The sequence below is a fragment of the Ctenopharyngodon idella genome, chromosome 17 (genome assembly GCF_019924925.1).
Source record: "Ctenopharyngodon idella isolate HZGC_01 chromosome 17, HZGC01, whole genome shotgun sequence".
Classification (NCBI taxonomy): Eukaryota; Metazoa; Chordata; class Actinopteri; order Cypriniformes; family Xenocyprididae; genus Ctenopharyngodon; species Ctenopharyngodon idella.
Window position 1 is genome coordinate 31,941,291 of NC_067236.1, and position 27,643 is coordinate 31,968,933.

The following is a 27,643-nucleotide window of genomic DNA, read 5'->3' on the forward strand; positions in this document are numbered from 1 at the left end:
AAAATAACAACTTTATTCAACAATTTCCTCTCTTCCCCCTTCTCACGAGAGCACTACGACACATGCGTGTGGTGATGAGATACATGTGTCGTCTCATCGTCTGAATTATCCAGACTTTCAAGCTGTGGCATGACAATATCACAATCGATGCAGCACACGCTCTCCTGTTCAGTAGGCATCGCTCAAGTCACTTTAAGCAGTAAAATTCCACTCATAAGATGCAGTATTATACTGTGCAGATCTTCAGTAAACAATGTCAAGATATGAGACTTGGGAAATTAAAATATGAAACTATGGGATATATATTACTCTATAACTTAAGTGTATAAAATTATGTTCATTATGTGTTATAAATAATCATACTCTTATTTATAACCACAGAGAGTTAAGTATTATTACAGTTGTTATGAATATTCATTAGATGATGCAACATTATAAGGTTGTTTATAAGGCATTATGTGTGCATTATGATGCATTAAGAATATCCTTATAATGCATTATAAACACAGGCTTCATAGAAAGTGTTACTGAAAAATGTATTTGGGTGATTCTCACATCAGTGTGTTGATAGGAGAGCTATAGATGTCATATCAATTATTCTTATTCACTATTATAAATCTGTAGTAGAATTTGATGTCAGAGTTTCAGTATCTGAATATTGTGTTCAGGGGGTAAAAAGAAGAAGAATATGATTTCAGAGGAAACTGACTTTATTGATCTTTAAATTGATTCATTTTCTTCTCATTGTCTCTCTCACCTTATCATCACACTGTTAGTTTGAATGTGATCTTGAGAAATTCCTTGTTGATCTGATCTGAGAGAGTGAAGAGTGTGTCATTGTTCTCTACAGGTTGAAGGATTGTGGTGTCACAGATGAAGGTTGTGCTGCTCTGGCTTCAGCTCTGAGATCAAACCCCTCACACCTGAGAGAACTGTATCTGTCTAGGAATAATCTAGGAGACTCGGGAGTGAAGATGATTTCTGCTGGACTGGAGAATCCTCACTGTAAACTGGAGGATCTGGGGTAAGATCATACGCGACTCTCACATGAAACTGTGTCACTGTGAATTTTGAAATTTCAATAATTCATAAAGTAACATTAAAATGGAATAGAATTCAGGGAAAACTATTATTACATTCATTCATTCAAATTACCATTCATGAATTTAAAGGGTTAGTTCACTCAAAAATGATTTTTTTTTCAACCTGTTAGCCAGTTAGTCATGATTAAAATAAAGTTTATGTAATATATGTGTGTGTACGGTGTATATTTGTTTTGTATTTATACATATATATGTATATATTTAGGGACAATATAAAAATATAAAAATCAACTAGATAAAACAGTTTGTAGACAAACTTTAATTTTGCTTGAAAAAGCTGGTCCAGAAAGTTTGAAGAAGTTTTAAAAGTTTGTAGTTTGAAGCTTTTCAGTTTGAAATAATTTAAGTTTTAGAATTGTAGTTTTAACCCATTTGTGCCCAAATTTTTCTGAATGATTTCATGCATATATTCCTATTAATAGTGTCCTATGTGAACATGTTCTGCATTTATTTTCCCCAGGTTTTTGTTTTTTTTCTTAAAAAATGTATTTGAATGTGCAGCAACTATAGTTGCCGGTGGGCAAATATGTTGTATGCACCCCTCAATGTAAACTTTGAATAGGAGGATAACATTTATGCATCTAACTCAAAATAACTGCTTTCAACAGATCAACAGATCAAAGTTGAAGAACATTTGATGTGAACACAAAAAAGCTGCATTTAGCTTATAATCTCTTGAATATGAAAACACATCAAACAACAAATCCGTTTGTCTTAAAGTGGTGGAACATAATGCAGAACAAAGTGCAGCCATTAAGTTGCTCCAACAGAGCATTGTGAATCAAAAAGTTAAATTACATTGTTCATTAGAAAAAATTACTCCTATATGTGATCCTGGAGCACAAAACCAGTAAGAAGTCGCACGGGTATATTTGTAGCAATAGCCAACAATACATTGTATGAGTCAAAATTACAGATTTTTCTTTTATGGCAAAAATCATTAGGATATTAAGATCATGTTCCATGAAGATATTTTGTAAATTTTCTACCGTAAATGTATAAAAAATTATTTTTGTGAATGGATATACATTGTTAAGGACTTCATTTGGACAACTTTAAAGGCAATTTTCTCAATATTTTGATTTTTTTTCACCTTAAGATTCCAAATTTTCAAATAGTTGTGTCTTGGCCAAATGTCCTATCCTAACAAACCATACATCAATGGAAAGCTTATATATATTCAGCTTTCAGATGATGTATAAATCTCAATTTCAAAAAAATTATGACTGGTTTTGTAGTCCAGGGTCACATAAAACAAACAAACAAAAAATAAGTAAATCAAAAAAAAAAAAAAAAATAACAATATATATCAATATAAAATATTATGAAGGCAAAATGCACTAAACAAGACCAATAACCTTGATTTATTAACTCATTAAACACAGTATACTCCATTTCCCCATGATATATGTACTTGCAAGTCATTTGCCCACCGGCAACTATAGTTGCCGCTTGGACTTTTGACTAAGTATACAAAAAACTGTAGATCTATTGTAAGATTTGTTTTGTTTGGATGATTCTAGAGACCCTCATGATTATGTAGATATATATATGTCAACAAAAAATACTTCATATTAACATGAAAATTACTTTTCTTTGGGAGGGTTTGCCTTCAATATGCTTCCTAGAAGTATGGGTAGGAAGTTGACAGCCTCATGTGACAGGAAGGAAGTCAATACCTTTTTTTTGTTCTTGAAATCCTGTATTTGGTTGTTTTCTTGCATGTCATTGAGACATAAAACATGGAAAACATCTAGAAAAGTACTTACAAAAGGAAAATGACAACTATACTCTGCGGCAACTATAGTTGCCGGTGGGCTAAAATGGGTTAAAAGCTAGATAGATAGATGGATAGATAGATAGATAGATAGATAGATAGATAGATAGATAGATAGATAGATAGATAGATAGATAGATAGATAGATAGATAGATAGATAGATAGATAGATAGATAGATAGATTAAATGAGTTTGAATGAGTTTAAATGGCTTAGAAACAGGAATGGCAGTTTAATTGAGTCTGTGTGTTTGAATTTGAATTTTGACAGTTGGACGGAATGTTCAGATTAGCCAAGGCAGTTCAATGAAAGTCAATGGGATTTTTCCAAGATTTAATCAGCATTTTTAGGAAAACCGTAAGTCTGATCAGTCTGAAAAGATAAGGCAACTCGAGTCAGCTTGAACAGTCTAGGAGGAGTAGCATTTAGACATTTTAGTCTAAGAAGAAGAATAATAATAATCTTAAATAGAAGATCAGTGAGTGGGCTTTTTCAAGCCAACTTAATAAATATTTATATATAATTTAAATTATATAAATATATACATGTAAATATTTCTTAAATATATACATGTATGTGTTTATAAACAAAGTAAATATACACAGTACACACACATATATTACATAAACTTTTATTTTGGATGTGATTAATCGTTGAACAGCTCTAGATAAACCATATATTATTGCAATCATGTGTTTATTGTCTCCAAACCGTTTCTCTCTGCATGTTATAGTGATCTCTGGATCTCTGATCATTGTTTATGTTAAGAGATTTCCTGGAATGTCACATGATATGGCTGTACTTCTAGTCTCACTCTTGGGGCTCTATCATACACCCGGCGCAACGCAAGAGTTTTTTGCTAGTTTCAGCCTGATGCAGTCTGTGTGACGTCTACGTCACGTCTGCGCCTTAAATTGAATGGAATAAATAGCAGAATAAAAACTAAGACTTTGAGTGAGACGTTCACTGAGATGAGTGCATGTAGCAAAGTTATATTAAAGAGCCATTCGGAACGACATAGACATGAACACATAAACTTCATCTCTAGAGCTGCTCTGAGAGTCACTTCATGAGCATTTTACCGTTTAATTTGAGAAAAAACTATTGTCATATCATATACACACATAAACTTCAAGATCACAGCAACCCGTCAAAATAAAAGTTCGGTTTAACTTGTAACAGAAACAGAGCCATGTTACTATTACTATGTACTATGTAGTCTACTATTGTATTACTATTGTACGGTATTAAATATTTCTTAATGACAATGTAATACTACTACTAGTACAATAATTATTAAGACTTTAGTTTTGAAGTATGGGGAGAGCAGGGACGAAAGTAGCCTACCATTTTTCACAAAAATGTAATTTTAAAAGATAATGTTTTAGACAGCGATATATTTTTGCTGTGGTCAGTAACTCACAGGTGTGGTCTATCAATACCAGGTGGTATTTTGTACAAATGTAGAACGGCTTCAGTATAATTTCACTTTGAACATAAATTGCACATTGTTACTTTCAACCCCGTCAGTTGGGACGAAAGTAACACACAGGTGGGTCAAAAGTAACAACAACACAAGCTAGATTTTTTGTGTTAGTCTTGTTTTTATTAAATATACCTGACTATGACCTTGTTAATATGTAACTGCAAACATATTTTGTCCTTTATCTTTGCAAAAAAATAATAAATTACATTTTCATTTAAAATTGAGAATTTCAGTTTCATCAAATGTTTCAAAAGTTCAGCTTCGTCAAGGGTTGTGTACTTACGGTATCTGTTGCTATGGTAACCTCGACTGCAGCCCGAGATAAAGACCAACAGAGAGAGAGAGAGCAGAATAATTTAATAAATAAATTACAGCGCAGTTTTATGGGAAGAAATGGAGAAGGAGAAGGTGAAAGGAAAGGGGCTCTATCAGGAGAGATTAAATAACAGCGCCGAGCAGCGTCATTTAGAGAAAATGCTTGACATTAACAGCATCGAGCCGTACGACCTGCCAGCTACAGAACTGACGAAATGATGCTTATCTGATGCTTATTATTGTAAAAATAATAATATTTTCGCCTACTGAGTCATAGACTGGTTAGTGATGTCAAGCAGTTTCTCTAAATAATCCTGCTTGCTAATAACTTAAACTTAAAAATGTGCTTCTAATTGCTTAAAGGGTCTGAACTCTTGCATTGTGTAGGCACTGATACCATATAAACCAGGTAATTGACGATGTCAGAGTATGTGACAGGTGGTGCTTCTGGGTCTTTCATCAGTTCACACACACACACACACACACACACACACACACACACACACACACGTAGTAAAACTCATATCAAACATGGGGATTTGTGCTTTTGTTTTGGTTTCTTTTTAATAATGAAGTCTCTGTTGATCTGATCTGAGAGAGTGAAGAGTGTGTCATTGTTCTCTACAGGTTGGGGTATTGTGGTGTCACAGATGAAGGTTGTGCTGCTCTGGCTTCAGCTCTGAGATCAAACCCCTCACACCTGAGAAAACTGTATCTGTCTGGGAATAAACTAGGAGACTCGGGAGTGAAGCTGCTCTCTGATCTGAAGGATGATCCACATTATAAACTGGAGACACTATGGTAACAATAGGTTTTAACAATTTTCATCATCATATTTTCATATAAAGTTTAAATGGCTGTTTTACTCACTAGAAATAAAAGGAAATTGTACCAGGTTCAGTAACAGCACATGTGTGTGAATATTGTGTCTGATCATCAGATAATGAGTCTTAAATTCAGCTTCAGTTTCTGTAGGTCTCTGAACTTTAAACTGTGTTAAATTGAGTTTAATTCTGCTCATAGTGTTGTGACTGATTGTGAAAATAATATTAATGTTATTTCCAGCTTTTACCCTTTAACTGTGTCTGTGTGTGTGATAATCTGAGGTTTGGGTTTGTAGCAACTCATAATGTAATAACTGCACATAATGTAATAAGTATTATATTATTATTGTAATAAAATGTTCATAATGTAACAATTTTCTCAAAATGTAATGAAATCTTGAGCTTTTTTACATTATGAAAAAATTTATTACATTATAAACTCACCGAAAACATTGTCATATTGTCATAATTGTAACAGCTTTTAAAACATAAAATCACTTTATCTGCTTCAGCCAATCACAGCACAGAGTACAAGTTTAGCAAACATTTCTTCACTTTAATACAAGTTACAGCAAAACAAATCCTGAATGTACATCAGAGGACATGTTGAAAAATACAGTATAACTTACAATCATGTACAGTGGTTATAAAGAGTCGACACACCTCTGTTAAAACAGTTTGGGTCTGTGATGTAAAAAAGAAATAACATTTTGTAAAGTGACTTTGAGCATCAGATAGAAGCTATATTATCATGTGTGAGAATGAATTGATATATCTTATCTAGTTAGTGCTAAGTTTTCTTAGGAAAAGATGTGACAGGCGTAATGTTTCATACTGCATATGTGACTGTTTGTGTTTTATTTTAGGACATGACAGTCTGATCTCCTCATGATCATCTGATGGTGAATAAGGATCCACTACAGAGACTCACAGTCGACAGAATCAACAGACTGAAGATACAGTGACTTCACTGTTATAAATTAAGACTTCATTTAGATTTCAACGATCCTCTGACAGACCTGATGAGGTGGCAGTGAAGCACCTTTTATTTCAGAGCAGCAAAGTACAGTTTCTCATTCATTGATTAACCATTTTATTTGTATAAATGCACTGTATAAATTCAAAAAGGTTGGAGTTTTGTTACAGAGAAAATATAGAGCCTGAATATATTTGTGTTTGTGTTTTACCAGCAGAGGGAGACAAAGACAAATGAAAGATTAATTTTTCATGATTATGGAGAGAGAGAGAAAAAACAGTTCAATCTCACTTTTGAAATACAAACAATAGTTGTATTATAGTTATACTTGTATTACATTTGTATGAATGTATTTAGTATGTCTTTTTTTTAAATAATAAATGGTGGTAGCATTCATTAAAGCGTTGACTCATAGGCACAATATGTGGGATTATTGGATTAAAATATGATATCCAAAAACCACTAGAACAGTGTTATATATTTTGTTTACTTGTGTACTTACATAATTCCAGATGTTTCCAAGAATGTTTAAATCCAGAGAAATAAGCAATTTTAACCAGGACACGGACCGTGTCCGTGCGATCGCCTGTCAATTGCGTCATACCCGCGTTACCCTCGATTTCCGGTTTTATTTTGTAGAAACCATGGAAACACCGAAGACGCTTTAATATATTATGTTTTATTAGACAATGGAACAACAGTTTGGATACATTCATTGACAGAAAACTAATTGTTGTTATATAGCTCAACACATTTAGTCTTATTGTTTAACTCGATTTTCCTCGATTTTCCGCAGGTATCATGTTTGTAATCATGCCTCAGAGACAGCACTGTTTTGTGAAGTAGCTAACATTGCATAATCTGATGCAGCTTTATTATTAGTAGCAGTAATACAGCATTTTCTCCATCATACAGTAAGTTTTAAAATGAATTGCATGCCATTTATCATCAACACAAGCCACCCAGCATTTATTATGATATTCATATATCGATCTATCTTACTGCAGTGTGCAACAGTGTCTCACAGCAGCCAGAGTAACGTTATAACATCATGTTCAACACTTTCAAATGTGTCTAATATGATAAACAGCGCTGTGTTACCTCATACTCATGACCGGAAGAAGCGGAAGCAGCGACTGCAGCATAATAAAATCTCGTGAAACTGAAATTGAATTCAACTTAAAATTCTGAAATTTGAACCATGCGCAGCGAGACAAATATATCGATAATATATATTTTTCTTTTGGAAAAGTCATACTGATTTAATTGAAGTAAAACAGATGGCATATTTAAGATTAGGTTGCAATTCATTTGTGACATTTCATACCAAAAGAAAGATGAACAGGGACATTGAAAGAATAAAAACACAATAGACTCTCTTTCACTATTACAATAATAACATTTGTAATCTATATCAAAGACTATAGATATAGAAAGACGGTTCACTCAGTTATGAATGGGAGAAACTGCAACACAATATGGCGGAATACATAAAAGTAAAGTTGCGTCCCAAATGAAGCACTATACACTATGCACTTATGCAGGATGTACTCATCCATGTAGTGCGTAAATTGTATAAGGTTATTTTGTCATTTAACATCGATGTCTGATACCCCTCCCCCTCCGCTACGTAATTAAAGCTGCGACAGTTGAGTGCATGAAGTGTCCAACATTCCACACTTCGTTTTTTCCGATAATTTAGTGCATCATCCGGGTATTTAAAGTAAAAGAGCCAATCGCTGATTGATAAAGCCTTTGCGTCACAGCAGCTGCCGTTAGAAGCTCCGGTTCCCATAGAAAACCAACCCTGCATCCCAATGTGCATACTATCCACCCTATATAGTATTGAACAGTAATATTACATACTATTTAGGATGATAGTATGCACATTGAGATGCAGGCCAAGACTCGCGCTTATGACTGCACATGCGCATTGCCTCATCTAGCCTGAAAAATAAGCTTTTCTAACACTATTTGAGCAAAAGAAACAACATTTATGGGACAGTTCATGTCAGATTTTGTTGCGGATTTGAAATATATAATTTAATTTTGAGTTTGCCAAGCAGTTTTTGAGATTTCAGGATTCCCCCATTTAAATAGATAAGACAGTTTTTCGAATACTATGAATTCGGACATACTACTCTGTTTGCAAATTTTTTTCCGCGTACTATATAGTAGAGAAGTATTCGATTTCAGACACAGCGTTGGTCTTGGATGCCCGAAATAGCTGCCCGGAGATCGTTGCAAATATGGCCGCCGAGTGAACAGACTTTCCTTGAAAGGGACTTTGTCTATATCCAGATGAAAAAGCTCTAATGTGTTTTTCACAGGATATATTCTGTCAACAATTTTAAATGATTCTTCGTTAGTTTTATTTGTTAAACAATACAGACTAAGAAATGATGTTCCCATACAGAAACATATTAACCCAAACAAATTTTGATGGAGGAGAAGAGATATTAACAAAGAGAGATCTAATCGACTGGTTATGCACTTAAAATTAAATCAAACTGATCTAAAAACAAAAGTTTGGAGACCTTCTTCCTACAGTGTTACACCATTTCTGAACAGAGATAGTATTTTCACAGACAGAATTCATGACAATACAATATTCTTTCTATTAAATATGACACTTAAATTCAAGACATTCATTAATACTCAAAGTTGACCATTAGAATTCAACAGCCGACCAACTTATAATATATCTGTCATGTTTTGAGTTTATACATTCATGTTTTTGATCTCTTTTGTCTGTTTCTTTGTTAATCTTCTAGGTTGTTCATTATTTCTGTCACCTGCTTGTTTGTCACCATGGTTACTGATTGATTTGAGTATTCTGCTCAGGTGTGTCTTGTTAATTTGCTCTCTTGTTTTCCATGTATATAAGCCCTCAGTTTCAGTTTGCTGCTTGTCCGTCTTGTTTAAGCGGTTCAGTTATTATATTCACCTGTGTTTCTCTAGTCTTCTGTTCAACTTCAGTGCTGCCAATTTAACAATTTTGTCACTAGTTTTAACAACTTCCCCACCCCTTCTGAGACTTTTTTCAAAAGCCTAGTAACAAATCTAGCAACTTCTTGGACAAACCTTGACTAGATTATGTGGCTCGCCCACTGATTTATATTTATATTAATATAGATCAGTGAACTCGCCAGTATGAAGTCATCTAGCGACCGGTTTTAACTACTTTCAGCTGAAAGAAATTGGCAACACTGCTTCGGTTTGTGGATTGAAATAAAACTTCTGTGGATCTAAAGCCCTGCTTCCAGCGAGTGTTTCTATTATACAGCGTGACAATATCAGACTCAAACCAATGTTTAAAAAAAAAATAGATTTTTTGGTGTGTGATATTATTATTCCAGTTGAAAAAGGAGTGCAGAAAAAAAAAAAAAAAAAAAAAAAAAATCAAACACCGTGTCAAAAGGACTTGGCTATGAAAATTATACAAACTAAGGTATTTTGTTAACATCTACATCTAAGAAAAGATTGATAGCACCAAGTTGTTAAAATAAATGGTTAGGGAAAATATTCCACATAGAACTATTATTTTTAATAATAAAGGAAAAAAATAAAAAAATTAAAAGTGCTATTCAAGGTTGTGAAATCCACAACATTCAAACCACCCTGATCATGTGGATTGCATAATATATTTCTTTAAATAATGAGGTTTGTTTTTCCAAACAAAATCAAATAACTTGACAAACTCTTTGGTAAATGTCTTCGGTACAAATAGAGCTTGGGAGATTTATGATTAATCTTCAGATTTGGACAATAAGACACGAGCATAAATGGACAAATCTCTCTGCAACCAAGAGTTCAGCTCTTTAGTTTGTGATTTTCTTGATGACTGGTTTCTTGACAGGTTTAATAAACAGCTCTCTCCCCATCTCAGGATTTCTCCGCTGGTCCAACATACCATAGGTGACATCAGCAGTGGATCCCTCCAGCACCAGAAACAGATCTTTTCCTCATGGAAATGTCCTATGCGGAGGGTTACAACAGAGTCTGATGGTTGATGTGACCACGGCCCAGCGGTTTTCTAAAGATGTTGATATTCAGAGGCTTCTTCTTGATGTGGAGTTTACAAGGAGTTCGAGGGAGATGAAGTTGCCTGAGGACCCAGAGTCAATGAGAGCTTGCGCTGAAACAGATGATAGATGAGAAGTTATAATAACATCAGTTCTGGTTAAATCATAGGTGGTGGTAGTTGAATTGTACTCACCGCTGGCCGTGGTGGACGAACAGGACATGATGGTAACAAGTGTCCTTCCTCCCCACAGTATAAACAGAGACAGTTGTGAATTTGTCTCTGATGTTTTCCTTCAGACAGATGGATGATAGTGTCTACTGCATGGGTTCTGGTGCTGGAGATGTGACAGGTGGTGAGGAGGACGGGTGTGAGTGAGCGGTTTGATCCAGCAAACAGGCATTGAAGCGTTGGGAAATGAGGATTAAATGTTGGATATAACTGTGGTTGCATCTCGGAGAATAGTGAACATTTGAGAAGGAACCCGCTGCACTCATCCGCCTCGCCCGAGTATGTCGCGGGTCGGGCCGTGGGATGGGCAGAGACAGACAATGAAGGTGAGGTGACTGATGGTCTGAGTGTTTGTCTGACTGCTTGTACCCGATCAGTGAACGGATCAGGAGTTGGACTCTGGACATCACTAGCTTCTGTTCCTCGTTGCATTGTTTGGTCTGGTCTTCTGTCACAATAACAGAAGGAGAAGACCCAGATAACGGTATCTTTATTCACAGGAAGTTCAATGAAGCAGTGTGGTAAACAGGCGAGTATGGAATTCAAAGTAGCAACATTCACAGATCTTTGTTTGTTGCAGGTTCAGACTGGTATGCGGTGCAGATGAAGTATTGCCAGGATATGAAGATGGACTGAAGGCAGGTAAGTTTCCAAGGTGAGTAGTCAGGCAAGTCTTTCAATTGGCACAGATGAGACCAGACAAAGGTGCATGTGTGAAGTGGCTGTATATATACACGAGTCCTAATGAGCATGTGCAGGTGCATGTGATTAGAATTCGGGTGATAATGATCTAGTGGGCGGAGCTGACAGGTCTGGTGCTGTGGATGACACTGAGACTGTGTGGAGGTGGAGGTTAAATAAGATGAGTAATATGAGCAGATCCTTTAGTGTAAGTTAGTATCCTTGCAGCAGAATTTTGAATATATTGCAAGCGGGAGATAGAGTGTGCTGATAGTCCAGAAAAAATTATTTTTATAATTGTTTTGGTTTTCATTCGTCACGTGTTCCTTTGTTCTAATTTCCCGCCACTCATCAGTCACCATGGACACTAACTCATCATCACTGTTCATCATTAGTTCATCTTCTGCTCTGTGTAAATCAGTTCCTGTTTGTGTTCAGTTCAGTGTCCGGTCCCGTATGTTTCATGTGTGTGCTGCTACCTGTTCCTGAATTATTGTCATTAAACTTCGTATTGGATTTACCCTTCATCTTCTTCGTCTGTTTGCCAGTGACCACACGTTACAATACCCAAATTCTGACTGTTGTAAATTTTCACACCCCAGACTCATCATTTGACTCAGATTCCATGGTCATCTGTGGTGTTTGATGTGTATAATGTATTGTTTATGGTATTTGACCTGTTTTGGATGTATTGTTGATTGTAACACGCTTTGAGCTTGGGAAAAACAATAAATACATTAAACTATTATTATTATTATTATTATTATTATTATTATTACCTGAACCAGTAAATCAAGGTCTTCAGGAGTTAGACTACTAGAAGCTTCTGAGCAGGTGTGTTGGAGCGAGGTGGAGCCGTTTTATGTGAAATAAATTGCCTCATCGGAGCAGTGGTAAAAAAAAACAATGCAATTTTTATGATCATTTTTATTATTTATTTTGTTTTTTAAATGATAAACATACATGTACATGCCAGTCTTTTGTCATTTGCATCTCCCAACATTGAAGTGATAAGAGTTAAATCATCTTATAGAGTGGCAAAATGCTGTCTGAGGTTTTTCAGGATCTGCTGAGTGTCCACATGCTCAGGAAACGCATCCTCTGATTTCTGAGCAGCCGTGTAACTACTCTGAAGATCTCCAACCTTCAAGTCACAAAGAAAACTCATTAAACACTGTCAAATTTATTTAGCTGAAAAAACCTTGAAAATATATTTCTGAATACTGAAAGTGAGGGATGTAAACATAGATTTATTTTTGTCATTTTAATTAGTAATATGTAAAACTAGCTAAAGATAAAACAATAAACCAGAAGCCATATTGTCATAAAACAATGACAGAGTAACACACATCAGGGTTGAGAGTCGTACCTTATCAGAGAGTGTGGCGAAGTTAAAATGTGGTTCATACATGTGAGGAGACAATGAAGCAGCCGTCTGCAGAAAAGCTTTCGCCTGTGACAAAACAAGTTAAATTACAGAGATGTTCAATCCTGATCCTGGGCTGCGCTCCACTTCCCTTCCCTCGCTAACTTCCCTCTGTCTCGTTGACGTACGTCGGATGTACGTCATTGCTTATATTGCACAAGTGTATAAACTTAAAGCTGCAGTCCGTAAGTTTTGCCTCTTTGTCGCCATCTCTGTTTGAAACCTGCAATTGCAGTTATTTGCAGAATTATTATCTTTTGGTGGGTTGTGCATCGGCACGGCTCCTCAGCGCAGATGAATCTAATGTTTGCCATAAGTCACCACACCGGTGATACTGTACTTCAGAATCACAGATTCTACGTCTTGGAAATAATAAGTTATAAATAATAATTATAATAAATAATACGAATTTTCACCGGAAAATGTCATCTGAAGGAGTAAGTAACAAATCTGCTACTTTTGTTCTGACAAACTGATGAAAAAGCAAAAATTGCGCTGCCAATGGTGATTCAATCTGACGATCGCTTAGCTCAGATCACGCCAAACCATGCAAATGATTATTAAATTTGTTCTTAAATTGTTAATGTTAACAACATCAGCATTGCGTGACTGTGTATTTAGTGTGTATTAGTGTCACCTGTAGATTTCAGTTTCTGTAGTCACTCCGCAGTCCGACATCTTTTGCTTTTGACTATGGGTGAATCTCCAGTCTCACTGATGATTGTCATTTGGACCTTTCAGGATTACAATCCACCATCAAAACGATAAGTTTAACTATTGCAGCTGCTGTGAGAAAAGGCTATAAATGATCTGTCACCTGCAGCAACCTCACATGATGTAGCTACTAGCTGGGACTCCTTCTTTATGTAAACAGACGTGACATAATGACGCAAAGACGAGCGGCTGCATACGCCAATTTCCCACGGAAACACACAGTACCACCCAAATTATAAAACATTAAGGGGGCTTTCACACTGGCAGTTTAGTTTGAAACGAGGCACGGTTGCTGTCATCATGCGAACCCAAGTGCGCACTGGGGTACCGAACCCGAGACTACCTGAAGGAGGTGGTCTGAGTTCGGTTGCACTCGAACTGTTCGCGTGAATATGAAAGCAACACGGACTCAGGTGCACACTTGTTCAGGAAGTAAAGTGACCTGTGTATGTGTTTTAGCTGATTTTAATATATTTAGTAAAATAAAACACATGTAAGAGATGATAGTGTTGATGATTTACCTTGGATTCGAGCAGGAGTGAGCCTGCAGTGTATTCGCGCTTTGCGAGTGCAATCAGAGCGGCAAATGAATGGTAATCAGCTGTCTTCCTCAAAATAGTCTGTTTGCAAGCAGCGGAAACCCGTCTACATGCAGCGCACATACAGTAAACTCAAGTGGCATTTACTCTGCTGCACACAATAGCAGCAAATTAATAGGAAGAACACAATTTACTGACCCGCGTTCTGTTTTCTATCATGCGCCGTGCACGTTTGTGATGACGTGAGATGAACGCAAACGCACCAGGGTTCGACAGAATCAATTTGAGTGTGAAACCAGACCAACACTGCGGGGGGCACCGGGAACAATCGCACCCGGGCTCAGACCGTGGCAAATGAGCCCAGTGTAAAGGCCCCCTAATACAAGCTTACCGTTGTGAATCGGCTAGGGTAATGAGATAGTTTTGAACACTGGCTGGTTATGGACTTGCTCAAAAATTAATTTTGATAAATTTTAACCCAAAAAAAGTTACGGACAGCAGCTTTAAGGAAGCAACAAGTAATGTGCGGTTAAATCCCCAAATCATTCATATATCATAAACTATAGTTGTGTGGGGTGGGGGTGTGAATTAAGCACAAACTGCTGTGATGTCACAATCGTGTTGCATTGTGGGATATGGAGCTGTCTAAAATGCACATGTGAGTCGAGTCGCTCCCTTAGTGAAAATTGAGGGGTTGAGGGTCTGTCCATATAAACTTCCCTCGTCCACTTGACGAAGTGGAACACACTTCAAAATGGCGGCAGGATTCACTCGAGGGAAAGTGCTTAGGGAAGTTTGTGAGTGTGTGTCTAAAAGTGAAGTGGAACACACCCCTAATTAAACACACCTGAACCAGTTTAGGGCAGGGTATCGACACAGATTTCACAAATCTTTTGACTGATTCAGATTCACAAGCTCTGGATTTGATTCAAAATTGATAGATTTGGATATATCAGGTACAGTACATGAGTGTGTGTGTGCTAGTGATTACGTTAGCTATCACGAGACTGTTAGGGAAGAAACTGACCTGCTCAATCCGGCCTTTCCGTAGCTCCAATACGGCCAAGTTATTGTAAGCTTCACCATGGTTGTTGTTGAAAGCCAAGGCCAGTTTGAAGCATTGGTAAGCCAGAGTCAAGTCACCAATGCCCTGCGCAAGAGAGAAAGAAAAGCCAAAAATATATTTCATTAATAACTTTGCTCATAACTGGCATATGTCATAATTCATCTGTAGTTTTTTTTTTTTCAAACACCTACTACATGTGGAATCAGCTTTTCCATCAAATGTTTCAGTAACACTTTATTTTAAGGTGACGTAGTTACACGTTTCTACATGTACTTACTATAGTAATAATAGTAAATTATGAATAATTACAAGTAACTAACCCTAAACAAAACCCTAACAATAACCGTAACTGTATAGTAAGTATATGTAGTTAATTAATATCACTCAGTACTTACTTGAGTAAGTACAATGTAACTACGTCACCTTAAAATAGAGCGTAACCAATGTTTCTGCTTTGGGAACAATGGCAACATTTAATACTTTAATACTTTTCCCTCTCAATCAATATGCACTTTTATTACAAACACAAATTTCTAAACCAGCTGATATACACATCTCTATACCTGCCTTTTCATGCTCCATTAAATGTTTGGTTTGCAAAAAATATTCAGCGAGTGAAATCAGTCTGAATCAAACTCCTAACTCGGTATAAATTACAAAGTCTCTAAATCACTTGTCAGAGTAAGTCAGAACTGCTGAGTGATATTCGAGTTAAGAGTTTGTTCCACCAGTGCGGGACAGTAATTGTTTCTGGGGCTTCCTCGTTTGCAGACTGTTATACAGCTGACCTAAAACATGTGTGACATTGGACACAGAGTGTCTGCTCACCACTGCAACATGTCCCAGATTATACCAGACATCAGCCTGTTCCTCATCACTGGACACCAGGGCTAATGCTCGCTCGAAGGACGACAGGGTCATGTCATACTGCTGGGCGTAGAAGCAGCACAGGCCCAGATTGTTATACAGCTGGCAGTTGAACACCCCCATCTGCAGCAAACGCCTGAACAGAAACCAAACCCCAGTCATGATGCACAGATCCCGTCTTTCACGTATATGTCCCATGTGTTTACCTTTACTAAAGGAATGCTTCTAACAATTATTCTTCTTAATATCAATTCTTTCTACCAAAAAAAAAAAATCTATCAATTTTCTGATTAGTTGATTAATCCTTTGGTTAAGTTGCCCCATTACTCTTTCAAAGTTTTTTCAAACATATCTCATAAAAATACAAAAATAATTATACTAATTATTTACATAATCATACAGTTTACAGTATTGCACCAAAATGCATTGACCGCAGCACTATTAATATTTCTCATACGCTGAATATAAACACAACCGATTATGTTTAGTGTTCACGCTCTTCAAATTTCTCCCTCTTATAAAATTTTTTTAAAGCATGACATTTATTTTCTTATTTTTATGCTTCTAAAAATATCATTAGTGGTTGATAAAATATTAAACCACTGTATTCAGTGGTGGACAATAAAGTATTTGTACTTCATTACTGTACTTGAGAACATTTTTCAAGTGTGTACTTTGTAAGAATTTTTTAAAATGCAGCTCAGCCTGAAGTCTTTATCCATGACTTTTGCCGTTTGAGCCGAGTGGATTAATGGTGCGTGTTGTCAAAAACAACAAAAACAATAACTCTTTTATTTATTTATTACGTTTTTTGTGGTGGAGCCAGTGAAAATTATTCATTGAATCGAATCGAGACATCTGTATTGATACCCAGCCCTGATCAGATGCTGAGTGTGAGGACGGGTATCAAATCAGGTGACCACATGACTCAAATCAGATGCCAGAAAATCTGATCTCATACGTGTTTTTGCTGGTTACATGCATGCAACAAGGAAAATGAAGAGGAAAAGAATAAAGCAATCCCACCTGTAAAAGCGCAGGGCGATCTCTGGCTGGTCTGTGTAAAAATGATTGCTGCCAATACAGGCGATGGCCTCCACATGTGTGTTGTCCTGCTTCAAGACTTCTTTGTAGTACTCTGTGGCCGAGATCACGTTATTCATTTCCTGGAGGAGACAGACAAATGAATCCAAAGTATATTAAGTGATGTGAACGTAAAAGACAGCTTAAAATTAGGGCTGGGACAATATATCGATGCATCGTGATTCGTGGATCGATTCTGATATTTTCCAAATGCATCGCAAATCGATTCTGGGCTTAGTTTTTAACAGCAGATGGCGCTCTAGGCTATTTTTTAACCACACGCTCAAATGCTCATGAAGAAAAGCGCTCGTGCAAAGTCTGAGAATGTATTCGCACCTCAGAATGCTTTTATGACGCAAGATTAATGTAAACAGCCCACTGCAAACACTCCTGTAATTCACTTCAACCTTTTCAAACTTTATGAATGATTATTTTATAGAAGGTTCAAGTGGTGTGTGTAAGGAATTGGAAGGAAGCAGAGTACGGCTGTTTCTAAAGCACGAAGTGCCATCTGCTGTTGAAAACTAAGCCCAGAATCGATTCGAGAGAGAATCGCGATATATACGGAAAATATCACAGAATTTCTCGATTCGCGATGCATCGATGTATTGTCCCAGCCCAGCTTAAAATACCTCATGGATGCGTGCGATTCCCGTGAGCAGCGTGACCTCCGCTGGGAAGTGATCCAAGCCTTGCTTAAACACATTCAGAGCCGTGATGGGCTGATCCAGACGCTGATACACCTGCGCAGCACAAAGAGTCTTACTGGGAAGCAGTCACAGGAAGCTGTAAGCCACAAATCTTGACTTGCCGAATGGTACCTTTGCAAGGTAGAGGTAAGTATCCACAAATTCTTGGTGAGTGAGAGCTGATCGGAACTGCTTCTCAGCTTCACGGTGCAAACCGAGTCTACAAACACAAATCCTCTACTGCATCTGATCAGTACTTACAAACAAAATCTCTTCATGCAGGTCAAAATGATTCATACATTTCTGTAAAACCGTTATAGTCCAGTTGCTGAATAACACCATCAGAAAGCATGATGCCACTGATTCTCACCTGTAATAGCATTTTCCCAGCTGTACTTTCCACCACCAGTCTCTGAACTGAGCGTGCTCCGTGGCCAGAGCAGCCAGATCTAATGCCTGCAGATTGGCAAGACGGAAAAATGAATGTCTTATACACAGCAAACAGCTATTAGCACAAAATCATATGAGACCTACTTACATTTTTTACATCATTTTCATGATGAAAGATGTATTCAAACAAGGTCTTGTGTTTGAGAGGGAGAGACAGAGTGTCAGCGAGTCATGACAAACACTTGATTATTGTGTGTTAATAATAATTACATCACAGATATTACATTAAATCATGAATAAAAGGAATTACTTCTTTCACAAAGTAACTTTTTCAAGAAACTTTTACAGTTAGGTTAAATATACCTTGGACAAGTTCGGTCTCTTGGCGTACTTTGCCAAGTTTAACCTAGAAAGGTTAATGAATGGCCCATCTGGATTTGTTAGCATGGAGGCCTGAGATGGTAACAAAAAAGACAGTTAACTTACAATGCTTCAATGCTACAAATGTTTGCAAGTCAAACTAGTTCTTCCGTTAAACAACAGAATCAGGAATCTGCTGTATATGAATGGTAAGGGTTAGGGTTATTCTTACCGTTCCCAGCCTGACGAATCTCCCAGAAGCGCTGGTGACCGGACGGGCTGTGCTTGCTGTTCGAGGCGTTCTGATGGCCTGCTCCATCGTCTCTGGTCTACCAGACAGTGTACTAGGTCTCACAAATCCTGTGATGGGACGTCCTGACTGAGTCATTGGTCTAGGACACATAACACAATATTTCTATGAGATTATGTCAACCCTAACAACCCTCATTTGATCTGTAACATATGTGAGGATCATGGAAAAGATTTAAACAAACATCATATTACAATTTGCTATAAATATGTAAACAGCAGCTTGAATTTTTATTCACATATTCAATGTTCAATAGCTTCCGCTAGAACCAATCAGGTTTGTTCTCACATGTCAAGTACATATGCAATGTTTATATGTGAATAAAAGCATAAATTCAATCTGTTCATCATATAAAGTCTCTTCAAAAAATTTGGACTAAACCGCATATGAATTTGTTTTATGATTTCTTTATGAACTTTTTGAAGTCAAAGTTGTAGTTGTGTTGCTGTCAATGGAAAATTTGGTCTAAACCGCTTGAACGGCTGGTTAAAGGAGACCTATAATGCCCCTTTCACAAGATGTAATATAAGTCTCTGGTGTCCCCAGAATGTGTCTGTGAAGTTTCAGCTCAAAATACCCCACAGATCATTTATTATAGCTTGTCAAATTTGCCCCTATTTGGGTGTGAGCAAAAACACCTTTAAATGCAAATGAGCTGCTGCTCCCCACCCACTTTCCAGAAGAGGGCGGAGCTTTAACAGCTCACGCTTCGGTTGCTCAACAACAACAAAGCTGGAGAATCTCACGCAGCCAAAATGAGGATTGTCAGTAACGGTGTTCAGCCTTACATTGTTCAAACCGCAGTCGACACTGATGGAGAGACTCAGGAAGAAGTTACAACTTTTAGAACAATGGTTCCCAAACCTGTCCTGGAGGACCCCAAGCACTGCACATTTTGGATGTCTCTCTCATCTAACACACCTGATTCAACTCATCAGCTTATAAGTAGAGACTGCAAGACCTGAAGTAGGTGTGTCAGATAAGGGTGACATACAAAATGTGCAGTGCTGGGGGTCCTTCAGGACAGGTTTGGGAACCACTGTTTTAGAATGCAACTGGACGTTTCTGAATGGTTAATGGATAAATTTATGTAGTTGCTGTGGAGTTGATTCAACTCATCGACTAGCATGTGCCGTCATGTTAATCTTTTGTGCAAATTCAGTGTTGAATTGACCCTCGTTTGTGAAGCAGTCCGGCGTAAAATGACGGCATGTCAACAACACTCTACTACAACAACTCTTCCTCTTCTCTAAAGCAGCCCAACATGGCCTCACCCCCTTTGTTGTGTGTTCTCGGGGGCGGGGTTTATGTAAATTTTAGGGTTAGTGATGTCACCAACCCAGGAAGAAGCTTGTTGTAGTCCTTACCAGCCATTTGTTGTAGTCCTTAAACAGAGAATTCTTTAAAAGAAAATATCTCCCTTTGCATTAAACTTTAGCCCTATTCGGACGGGACTAGTTTTCTAAACGACGTTTGAGTTACAATTCTTATCACTCGACGTCTGTCATTTCATGTTCAGACTCGGACGGGACTAACATCTCCGTGTTTATCACAGAGATGGGAGTGTGTGTGTTCTAGATGTGGGCTTTACAGAAGCTCACGTGCTGTATTTACATGCATAATTTATGACGTATATATCTTTTAATCCATTATTTATTGATCTAATTTTAATTATTATTAAAACCCTATTTAAGTAAACTTCACGAGTTTATGTGAGCAGCGAAATCTAGCATCTTTTAAAACAATCCTCATCTATACTGGCATTTCAGAAACAATCTCCATCCACACTGGGGTACCTTGAGCAAGGCACCCCCAATCGCTCCCCGGGCGCCACAGCATAAAGGCTGCCCACCGCTCCGGGTGTGTATCACGGTTTGCAGTGTGTGTGTGTGTTCACTACTCACTGATTGTAGAAGGTGTGTGCACTAACTTGGATGGGTTAAATGCAGAGGACAAATTCCGAGTATGGGTTACCATACTTGGCCTTCACGTGTCACTTTCACTTTCACTTTTTCACTTATAAGAACTAGTTATTCAGATATCTGTCTTTCTTTCATTTTTTATTGATTTATTTCTTTTTTGGAGTGATGGAGGGAGTTTTGACGTCATTAGTGACATTTGCAATGATGAGATGATCAGTGTGGATACACAGATACGCCTCACACCATCAGATTCATCTAGAGCCAAAACACTCACGTAATTAACAAACAATGTTGCTCTGCAAGTAATTTGCAGTTTTATGCTTTAATAGCGAGAGGGCCGAAGGTTACACAGTGTAGCTTTACAACAGCTGGTGTCAGAGGTCAGAGGTCAGAAGTAGGCACCTGACAGCTGGAGTGGGCGCTCCGCCCTGGCTCGTTCCCAGAAGTCTCAGTGATGTTCCTGGACCTGACAAAACCAAAACAAGATGTAACGGCATCTTGTAAACACACATATTAGGTGCGTCCCAATTCACGTACTTGTGCACTATTCTATGATGTTTTTAAGTAGTGTGAGTAGTAAGTTCACACAGAAAACAGCAAAAAGAAAAAGTGACTTTAAATACCCGGATGATGCACTAAATTAACTAATTAAATTAATTAATTAAAAAAGAATGCATGAAGCTAGATTTTTTTTTTAACGCAGAGGATCTTTCTTTTGATATATTGCATGTTCAGATATACAACAAAATATTCTGTGGGCCATGAAAGTTTTGTGAAAATGATCAAAAATGCTGGCTGGTAACTTTCTTAAAGATCTCTGGTGGGGAAAGAGTTAAAGTGCAGTTCCTGTAAAGCTAGGGCCTAAAGATGTTGAAAAACTGAGCTGCACTATATACAAATAAACTCGTCTTGATGTGTCTATGTGAATTATTTTTCTGGGACAGTTATATACTCACGTGCCACCTGAGCGATGGAGCTCTCATCCAACATCATCTCAGCGATGCCTTCCTGATCCACCTCCACCTCATCGATGTACACCATCTCCGTCAGAGCCCGGGTCTTCAAGCTCCACGCCGCCTGAAACCATCAGAACGAGAACATCATCTTCAGCTCTTCAGAAGAGGCTTGATCACGTGTGCAGTCAGACCATCACGTGTGTCACAACTAAACACACTCTCTGAGAGCAGGAGGATGCTACTGTGTTCACTGAAGGAAAGGTACAGGGAATACTGAACAAATAATAGGGAATACTGGGAGTATAATACTGGAACTTCAGGGATCATAACACAGCCGACAAGCTTAATGAAAGGGTTAACGTTACAAACAATTACCTCAGAAACTTGACCAGTACCAGGCTCCTTAGGCAACAGTAATGGAAGAGTGTGAACACTTTATTTGTATTTCAAATACTGACGTGTAGCAGCACATGACCAATAAAACCTGGCTGTTACATTCTAGTTTAATAAACACAGATCGCAGATCTGACAGTAGATATAATGAGCTTATGAGCACTAATCCACTGAGCTCCTCAGCTAACCTGCTAACAGCGCACTGACCTGGTCATACGGGCTTTCTGATAAGAGCTTTGAGCAAATATCGGAGCATCTCTGGAACTTCCGTCTCCTGCAGCAGCTCCAGGCCAGAAACAGCGGGTCCATCGTGACTGTCACCTCCATTTGCACTCGATAATACACCGACAAATGCTACCAAGAAACGTTACCGACTGCTCGAGGAGCGCTAGCCCTTTGCTGACGTCAGGGCGCATCACGTTACCCTGACAACGTGGGGGCGGGGATACAGCACGTGCTGAACAAAACACAACAAACATACAAAATCAAATTCACCCATGGGATATATTAAGAAACATAACAAATCATTTGAAAAAAAAATTGTTGTGGGGTAAAATAACACTATAACCATAACAATTATGCGCTTTGATGATAATAATAAAATAATAATAACATACATTTTTAAAATAATATATAAATAATATATAATTTATACAAAATATTTTCGCTTATATTTGTGCTAATAATTCCACACGATATGCTACTGCTGAAACTAACAGGGTTAAAAAAAAAAAAAAAACACGATTCCCGCCATAATTTGTCAACACCGGAAGTGACATAGTGCGGCGGTTCGGGGTTAGGAAAGCAGCTCTTTCATTGGCTTCACATGTTTAGTTCGCCGTGATTTTAACCACGTGATTTCTAACCGTGCGTGTGTTGTGTTGTTGCTTTGTGTGCGCGTTGTGTTTGTGTGTTTTCCTGTGTTTGTTTTTGCTTTGTTGTGTTGTGTGTGATGATGGATCAGTGTGCAGTAGATGAACTGTATGAAGCGTTCGCTGTTCTGGCCGGAAGTGACCCTGATCACTGCTCTTATCCAAAGGTAAGCTGCCTTTAAGCTGTGTGTGTGTGTGTGTGTGTGTGTGTGTGTGTGTGTGTGTGTGTGTGTGTGTGTGAGTGAGTGTGAGTGTGAGAGGTTTTTTTTTGTTTGTTTGTTTTTTGTTTTGTTTTTTAAAATTAAAAATGCAGCAAGTTTTGTGTGATGGGTAGGTTTAGGGGTAGGGTTAGTGTTAGGGGATAGAATATACAGTTTGTACAGTATAAAAACCATTACGCCTATGGAGAGTCCCCGTAAACCACATATACGTGTGTGTGTGTGTGTGTGTGTGTGTGTGTGTGTGTGTGTGTGTGTGAGAGAGAGAGAGAGAGAGAGAGAGTGTGTATGTAAGTACAGGTGTTTATTTGGTATGGCATGTTGATGTTTGTGTTGTTCAGGTGTGTGTTTGTTGTGTTTCAGGGCTACATGAAGAGACAGGCAGTGTTTGCATGTAACACGTGTGTTCAGGCTGGCATGGAGCCGGCCGGTGTGTGTCTGGCCTGTGCAAACGCGTGTCATGATGGGCATGACATCTGTGAACTTTACACCAAAAGGTCTGAAAGATTAATCTGTTCACCTCAAACACTCTGATCAGCTCTTCTGTAGCTCGAGACTGACTGAAACTAACATTCACTCACTGAGACATCTTCAGCTGTTTGTTCCATTATTCAGTTTTAGTGTTTGTTTCTTTGTTTTCTCACAGGAATTTTCGTTGTGATTGTGGCAATGAGAAATTTCATGGCTTCAAATGCAAACTTCATACGGTAAGTGTTATGAACCAAACCCGATGAGATAAGATTCCAGCGATGAGCAGTTTGTTTGTCCACACCAGATGCGATGCGACAGAATCAATCAAAAATCACAGCCAATCAGAAGAGCGCGTGGGCGGGGTCTCTCTGCAAGCACTGCACTCGCAACCAAATGGAGAAAAACCAAATCAAAATTCATAAATATTACACCATTTTAAAAAAATTTTCATGTGAGTACAGTGGTTCAATATTAATATTATAAAGCGCCGAGAATATTTTTGGTGCACCAAAAAAACAAAATAACGACTTATATAGTGATGGCCGATTTCAAAACACTGCTTCAGGAAGATTCGGAGCGTTATGAATCAGCGTCGAATCAGCGGTTCGGAGCGCCAAAGTCACATGATTTCAGCAGTTTGGCGGTTTGACACGCTGATTCATTACGCTCCGTATCTTCCTGAAGCAGTGTTTTTAAATCAGCCATCACTAAATAAGTCGTTATTTTGTTTTTTTGGTGCACCAAAAATATTCTCGGCGCTTTATAATGTTAATATTGAACCACTGTACTCACATGAACTGATTTAAATATGTTTTTAGTACATTAATGGATCTTGACAGAGGAAATGTCATTGCTGGCTATGTAGGCCTCACTGAGCCATTGGATTTCAACAAAAATATCTTAATTTGTGTTCCGAAGATGAACGAAGGTCTTACGGGTGTGGAACGGCATGAGGGTGAGTAATTAATGACATTATTTTCATTTTTGGGTGAACTAACCCTTTAACTGGAAACACTTCAGGAGTTTCAAAGTCGTCATCTGGTTGGTTGAATTATACAGGATGTCTGGCAGACGCAGACATCCTGTGTGTCACATTCTTTAACGGTCCGCCTGGAAACAAATGCCGTGACGCCAAACCCCCTAGTGGAAGAAGAACGCCGTTGTGCTTACCAGGATCAAATAAACGCTGGATTTTCAAAAGTATGTGAAGTTCGCGGCTCCATTGTTGCCGTAAACTTGCACAACGTTCTTGAATGAATAATTTATTAGATGCACACCGATCTGTTATTGCAGGGACATCGGCTTTACATTTTCATGACGCAGAACAAAACGAACTCTGATTGGTTGCGTTACATGTCAGTCAAACGTCCTCTTCGGCAGTCCTTGGCCAATGAAAGCTGCGATAGAGTCCAGACCTTCTGCCTTCACTCTGAATGTCTGGCTGCGCGAGACTAGGACAGAAACCCTGATTATCATGGAAAAGACGCCTTTTATTGCGTGTTGCATCTGGTTAGGACGCAGTGTAATATGTTGTTCTGTGATCTGATAGGGAAAAGAAGGGCGAAATGTGAAGAACTCGTACAATCACAACTATTTTGGCCGTTACTGCTCGTGTGACCGGCCATATCCTGATGAAGATGATCAGGTGTGTGTGTGACCCTCCTCAGCCTCTACTGTGATGAAGGTCTGCTGAATTATCTGTGTGAGGTTTGAGCTGTTTTTATCCTCTCAAGGTTAATGAAGAAATGATCCAGTGCATCGTGTGTGAAGACTGGTTCCACGAGAAGGTAAACTCAGACACACACTGTTTTATTCTGCTCTTCCTCTGATCTTCTTGTGTTAAAGTGCGTCTTGATGTTTCAGCATCTGGATTCTCCAGCGGTGGACGGTGACGAGCTGACGGAGATGATCTGCATTCACTGCATGAATCGAGCGCCGTTCCTCTGGACGTATGCGGCTCATTTAGCAGGTCTGTAGGATGTGCTCTCGTGTTTCTACAGTGCTGAAGGTGTTCAGCTTTTAAATGCTTATGTGTAAGGATATTTTTACTCTGGGCTGTTGGTGAATCAATATACAGTGATGCCAGCTGATGACAGAAAGTTCAGTTCCGCAGTCACCGCGTTGTTTTAAATGGTTTCTGTTTTTGTGATCTCCTCTAGGTTCTCTTTTGAATAAACAAAGCCTTTGTACAGTGCATGTGAATGCTGATAATACATCAGATGAAAAGGGAAAATGTTCAAGTGTCCATGATACGCCCTCAACGTGTCAGGAAGAAGGGGTGAGAAACAGCATGTCATGAACCTGATTGTATGTAGAGCAGCGACTGCCAAACAGTGCAAACATGAATTCAGCCCACATTGGCATCTCCCAGCCTAAACATTGTGAATGAGTTTGACATCATGTGTTCATCAGACTGATACAGCCGGAGCCATGGGCCGTGATTCAGTAACGGTTCGCTCAGATCAACAGCACTGCGAAGCTGGCAAATGCGTTTTAAAAGAGCTGAAGGCCGAAGATGCGGCAAGTGCAAGGAAAGCTGCTGTGTTCTGGCCTTACTACTGGAGAGCGAAACTCTGCCGATGCACCGACTGCAAGGTGGGTGTCATGTTGAGCTATACAGAGGTCTTTTTCTGTAGTATTTTGATTATTATATGCCATATATATTCTGTATAGAGAATGTATGTAGAGTCGGGTGTTCCTTTCCTGCTGGATGAGTCGGACACGCTGCTCGCATATGAGGAGAAAGCCAAAACTGAAGCGCTGACGAGTGACGACCTGCTGCTGTCCTGCCTGACCTCTCTGACCTCAATGACCTCTCTGACCCACGTGCAGCAGCTCGAGGTCATTTACCGTAAGTGTGGCCCTGTCTCTGAGGACATCAATATTATAAAATATATGAACATTCACTGATACTCAGGGGGTGTAAAAGTTTGAACAGGATGAATGGTGTACATCGGGTCAGCAACCTGTGGCACGTGTGCTAACACTGGCACGCGGAGGGGGAATCGCTGGCATGTGAGCAAAAGCGAGAGAGGTGTATGTATTTAATTCAGATGAAGTACCTTGTAACCTGCGTGTGACAGTGTGGCATAGTGATTAACTTAAAAATTGCACTTCATGACAAAAGGTTGCCGACCCATGGTGTAAATTATTATCCATGTAATTATAATCTGTAGAAATTCTGTACACGTGTCTACACTGGATGTGAGTGACACAACAAAATCCAGTAGAACCCATTACAATCAGTAATTCTGTCTATACTGGACACGACGAGTCTTTCGACAGTAAACTGATGTCCTGTTCTGGACATGCAGCTGTCGCTGTGACGCATCCAGTGTGTTTCCTTGTTTTGCACAGGATTTGTTATAGAAGTGCCTTTGTTTGAAATGTGGACTTTCTTTTTTTTTTTTTTTGCTTGTGTCTAGAGTACAATGACTTGAAAGATGAGCTGCGTGAGTTTCTTCAACAGTCGTCAAACCAGAGTAAGGTAAAGATGAAAACTGCTTCCATGTCAGTTATTGAGATCAATAAGAAGTAAAGCTCAGTTTTAAATGATCTCTGGTTTGGTTTTAGGAGGTGACACCTGAGCGTTTCCGGGATTTTTTGGAGGAACTGCAGGCAAGAAAGCGGAGACGGTTAAACTGAAGCAATCAGCAGTGGTTCTCGCAATCATGAGCCTTAATATTACTTCAATAAAGTTCCAGAGCAAAAACACTTGCTAATGTGCAAATTCTTCTTAATTATTGTGCTTTTTCTCTCTTGCAACTCATTGTCAGTATGTCTCCATGTTTAGCATCATATAACGCTCCAGTCCTTGAATCTGATTGGTCGAGCAGTGCTCCAGGAGTGCTGATGTAACAGTTCAACAGCACTGGGTCTGTTCACTGTTCACTGTTGTCCTGTCCCAAATGGCACCCTAAACACTTGTGGTCTCCTTACAAGTAGGGTTG

The 27,643-nt window shown here is 38.5% G+C and overlaps 3 protein-coding genes across 53 annotated transcripts in view; 2 read left to right on the top strand and 1 right to left on the bottom strand.

Annotated features, from left to right (window-relative positions):
- LOC127498610 (NACHT, LRR and PYD domains-containing protein 12-like) overlaps positions 1–6,882 on the top strand; it is a 362,780-nt gene extending 355,898 nt beyond the window's left edge. For all 50 annotated transcript variants that reach the window (XM_051868195.1, XM_051868176.1, XM_051868180.1 and 47 more), the window contains 3 exons: positions 851–1,024; positions 5,309–5,482; positions 6,372–6,882. In XM_051868195.1, coding sequence (XP_051724155.1) covers positions 851–1,024; positions 5,309–5,482; positions 6,372–6,378 — 355 coding nt within the window. In that variant the 3' untranslated portion in view covers positions 6,379–6,882. The remainder of the gene's footprint in view (positions 1–850; positions 1,025–5,308; positions 5,483–6,371) is intronic.
- The window catches only part of LOC127498614 (tetratricopeptide repeat protein 8-like), a 133,876-nt gene extending 111,313 nt beyond the window's left edge, over positions 1–22,563 (bottom strand). Inside the window, exons 1-14 of one of the 2 annotated variants that reach the window (XM_051868202.1) lie at positions 22,340–22,561; positions 21,740–21,860; positions 21,186–21,249; positions 18,784–18,943; positions 18,555–18,644; positions 18,340–18,384; positions 18,172–18,257; positions 17,934–18,021; positions 17,745–17,855; positions 17,056–17,195; positions 15,991–16,165; positions 15,124–15,246; positions 12,787–12,870; positions 12,339–12,561 (exon numbers count right to left, since the gene is read on the bottom strand). In XM_051868202.1, the coding sequence (XP_051724162.1) occupies positions 12,445–12,561; positions 12,787–12,870; positions 15,124–15,246; positions 15,991–16,165; positions 17,056–17,195; positions 17,745–17,855; positions 17,934–18,021; positions 18,172–18,257; positions 18,340–18,384; positions 18,555–18,644; positions 18,784–18,943; positions 21,186–21,249; positions 21,740–21,860; positions 22,340–22,459 (1,524 nt within the window). In that variant the 5' untranslated portion in view covers positions 22,460–22,561 and the 3' untranslated portion in view covers positions 12,339–12,444. Of the gene's footprint in view, positions 1–12,338; positions 12,562–12,786; positions 12,871–15,123; positions 15,247–15,990; positions 16,166–17,055; positions 17,196–17,744; positions 17,856–17,933; positions 18,022–18,171; positions 18,258–18,339; positions 18,385–18,554; positions 18,645–18,783; positions 18,944–21,185; positions 21,250–21,739; positions 21,861–22,339 lie in introns of those variants that run through there. The other variant, XM_051868203.1, reaches the window with a different exon arrangement.
- Positions 22,564–22,910: 347 nt separating this feature from the next.
- On the top strand, positions 22,911–27,407 carry LOC127498617 (putative E3 ubiquitin-protein ligase UBR7). The gene is made up of 11 exons (XM_051868209.1): positions 22,911–23,171; positions 23,586–23,719; positions 23,869–23,929; positions 25,243–25,338; positions 25,427–25,480; positions 25,557–25,662; positions 25,853–25,971; positions 26,106–26,288; positions 26,367–26,544; positions 27,119–27,180; positions 27,267–27,407. The coding sequence occupies exons 1-11, from the start codon at positions 23,085–23,087 to the stop codon at positions 27,336–27,338; spliced, it is 1,152 nt and encodes a 383-aa protein (XP_051724169.1). The 5' UTR covers positions 22,911–23,084; the 3' UTR covers positions 27,339–27,407.
- Positions 27,408–27,643: the final 236 nt, after the last annotated feature.

What these genes read in the sequence shown, in the direction of transcription:
- LOC127498617 (XM_051868209.1), top strand. Translation starts at nt 23,085, where the DNA reads ATGATGGATCAGTGTGCAGTAGATGAACTGTATGAAGCGTTCGCTGTT. An exon ending in ATCACTGCTCTTATCCAAAG is followed by an intron (nt 23,172 to 23,585) that starts GTAAGCTGCCTT and finishes GTTGTGTTTCAG; the next exon opens with GGCTACATGAAGAGACAGGC. An exon ending in TGTGAACTTTACACCAAAAG is followed by an intron (nt 23,720 to 23,868) that starts GTCTGAAAGATT and finishes GTTTTCTCACAG; the next exon opens with GAATTTTCGTTGTGATTGTG.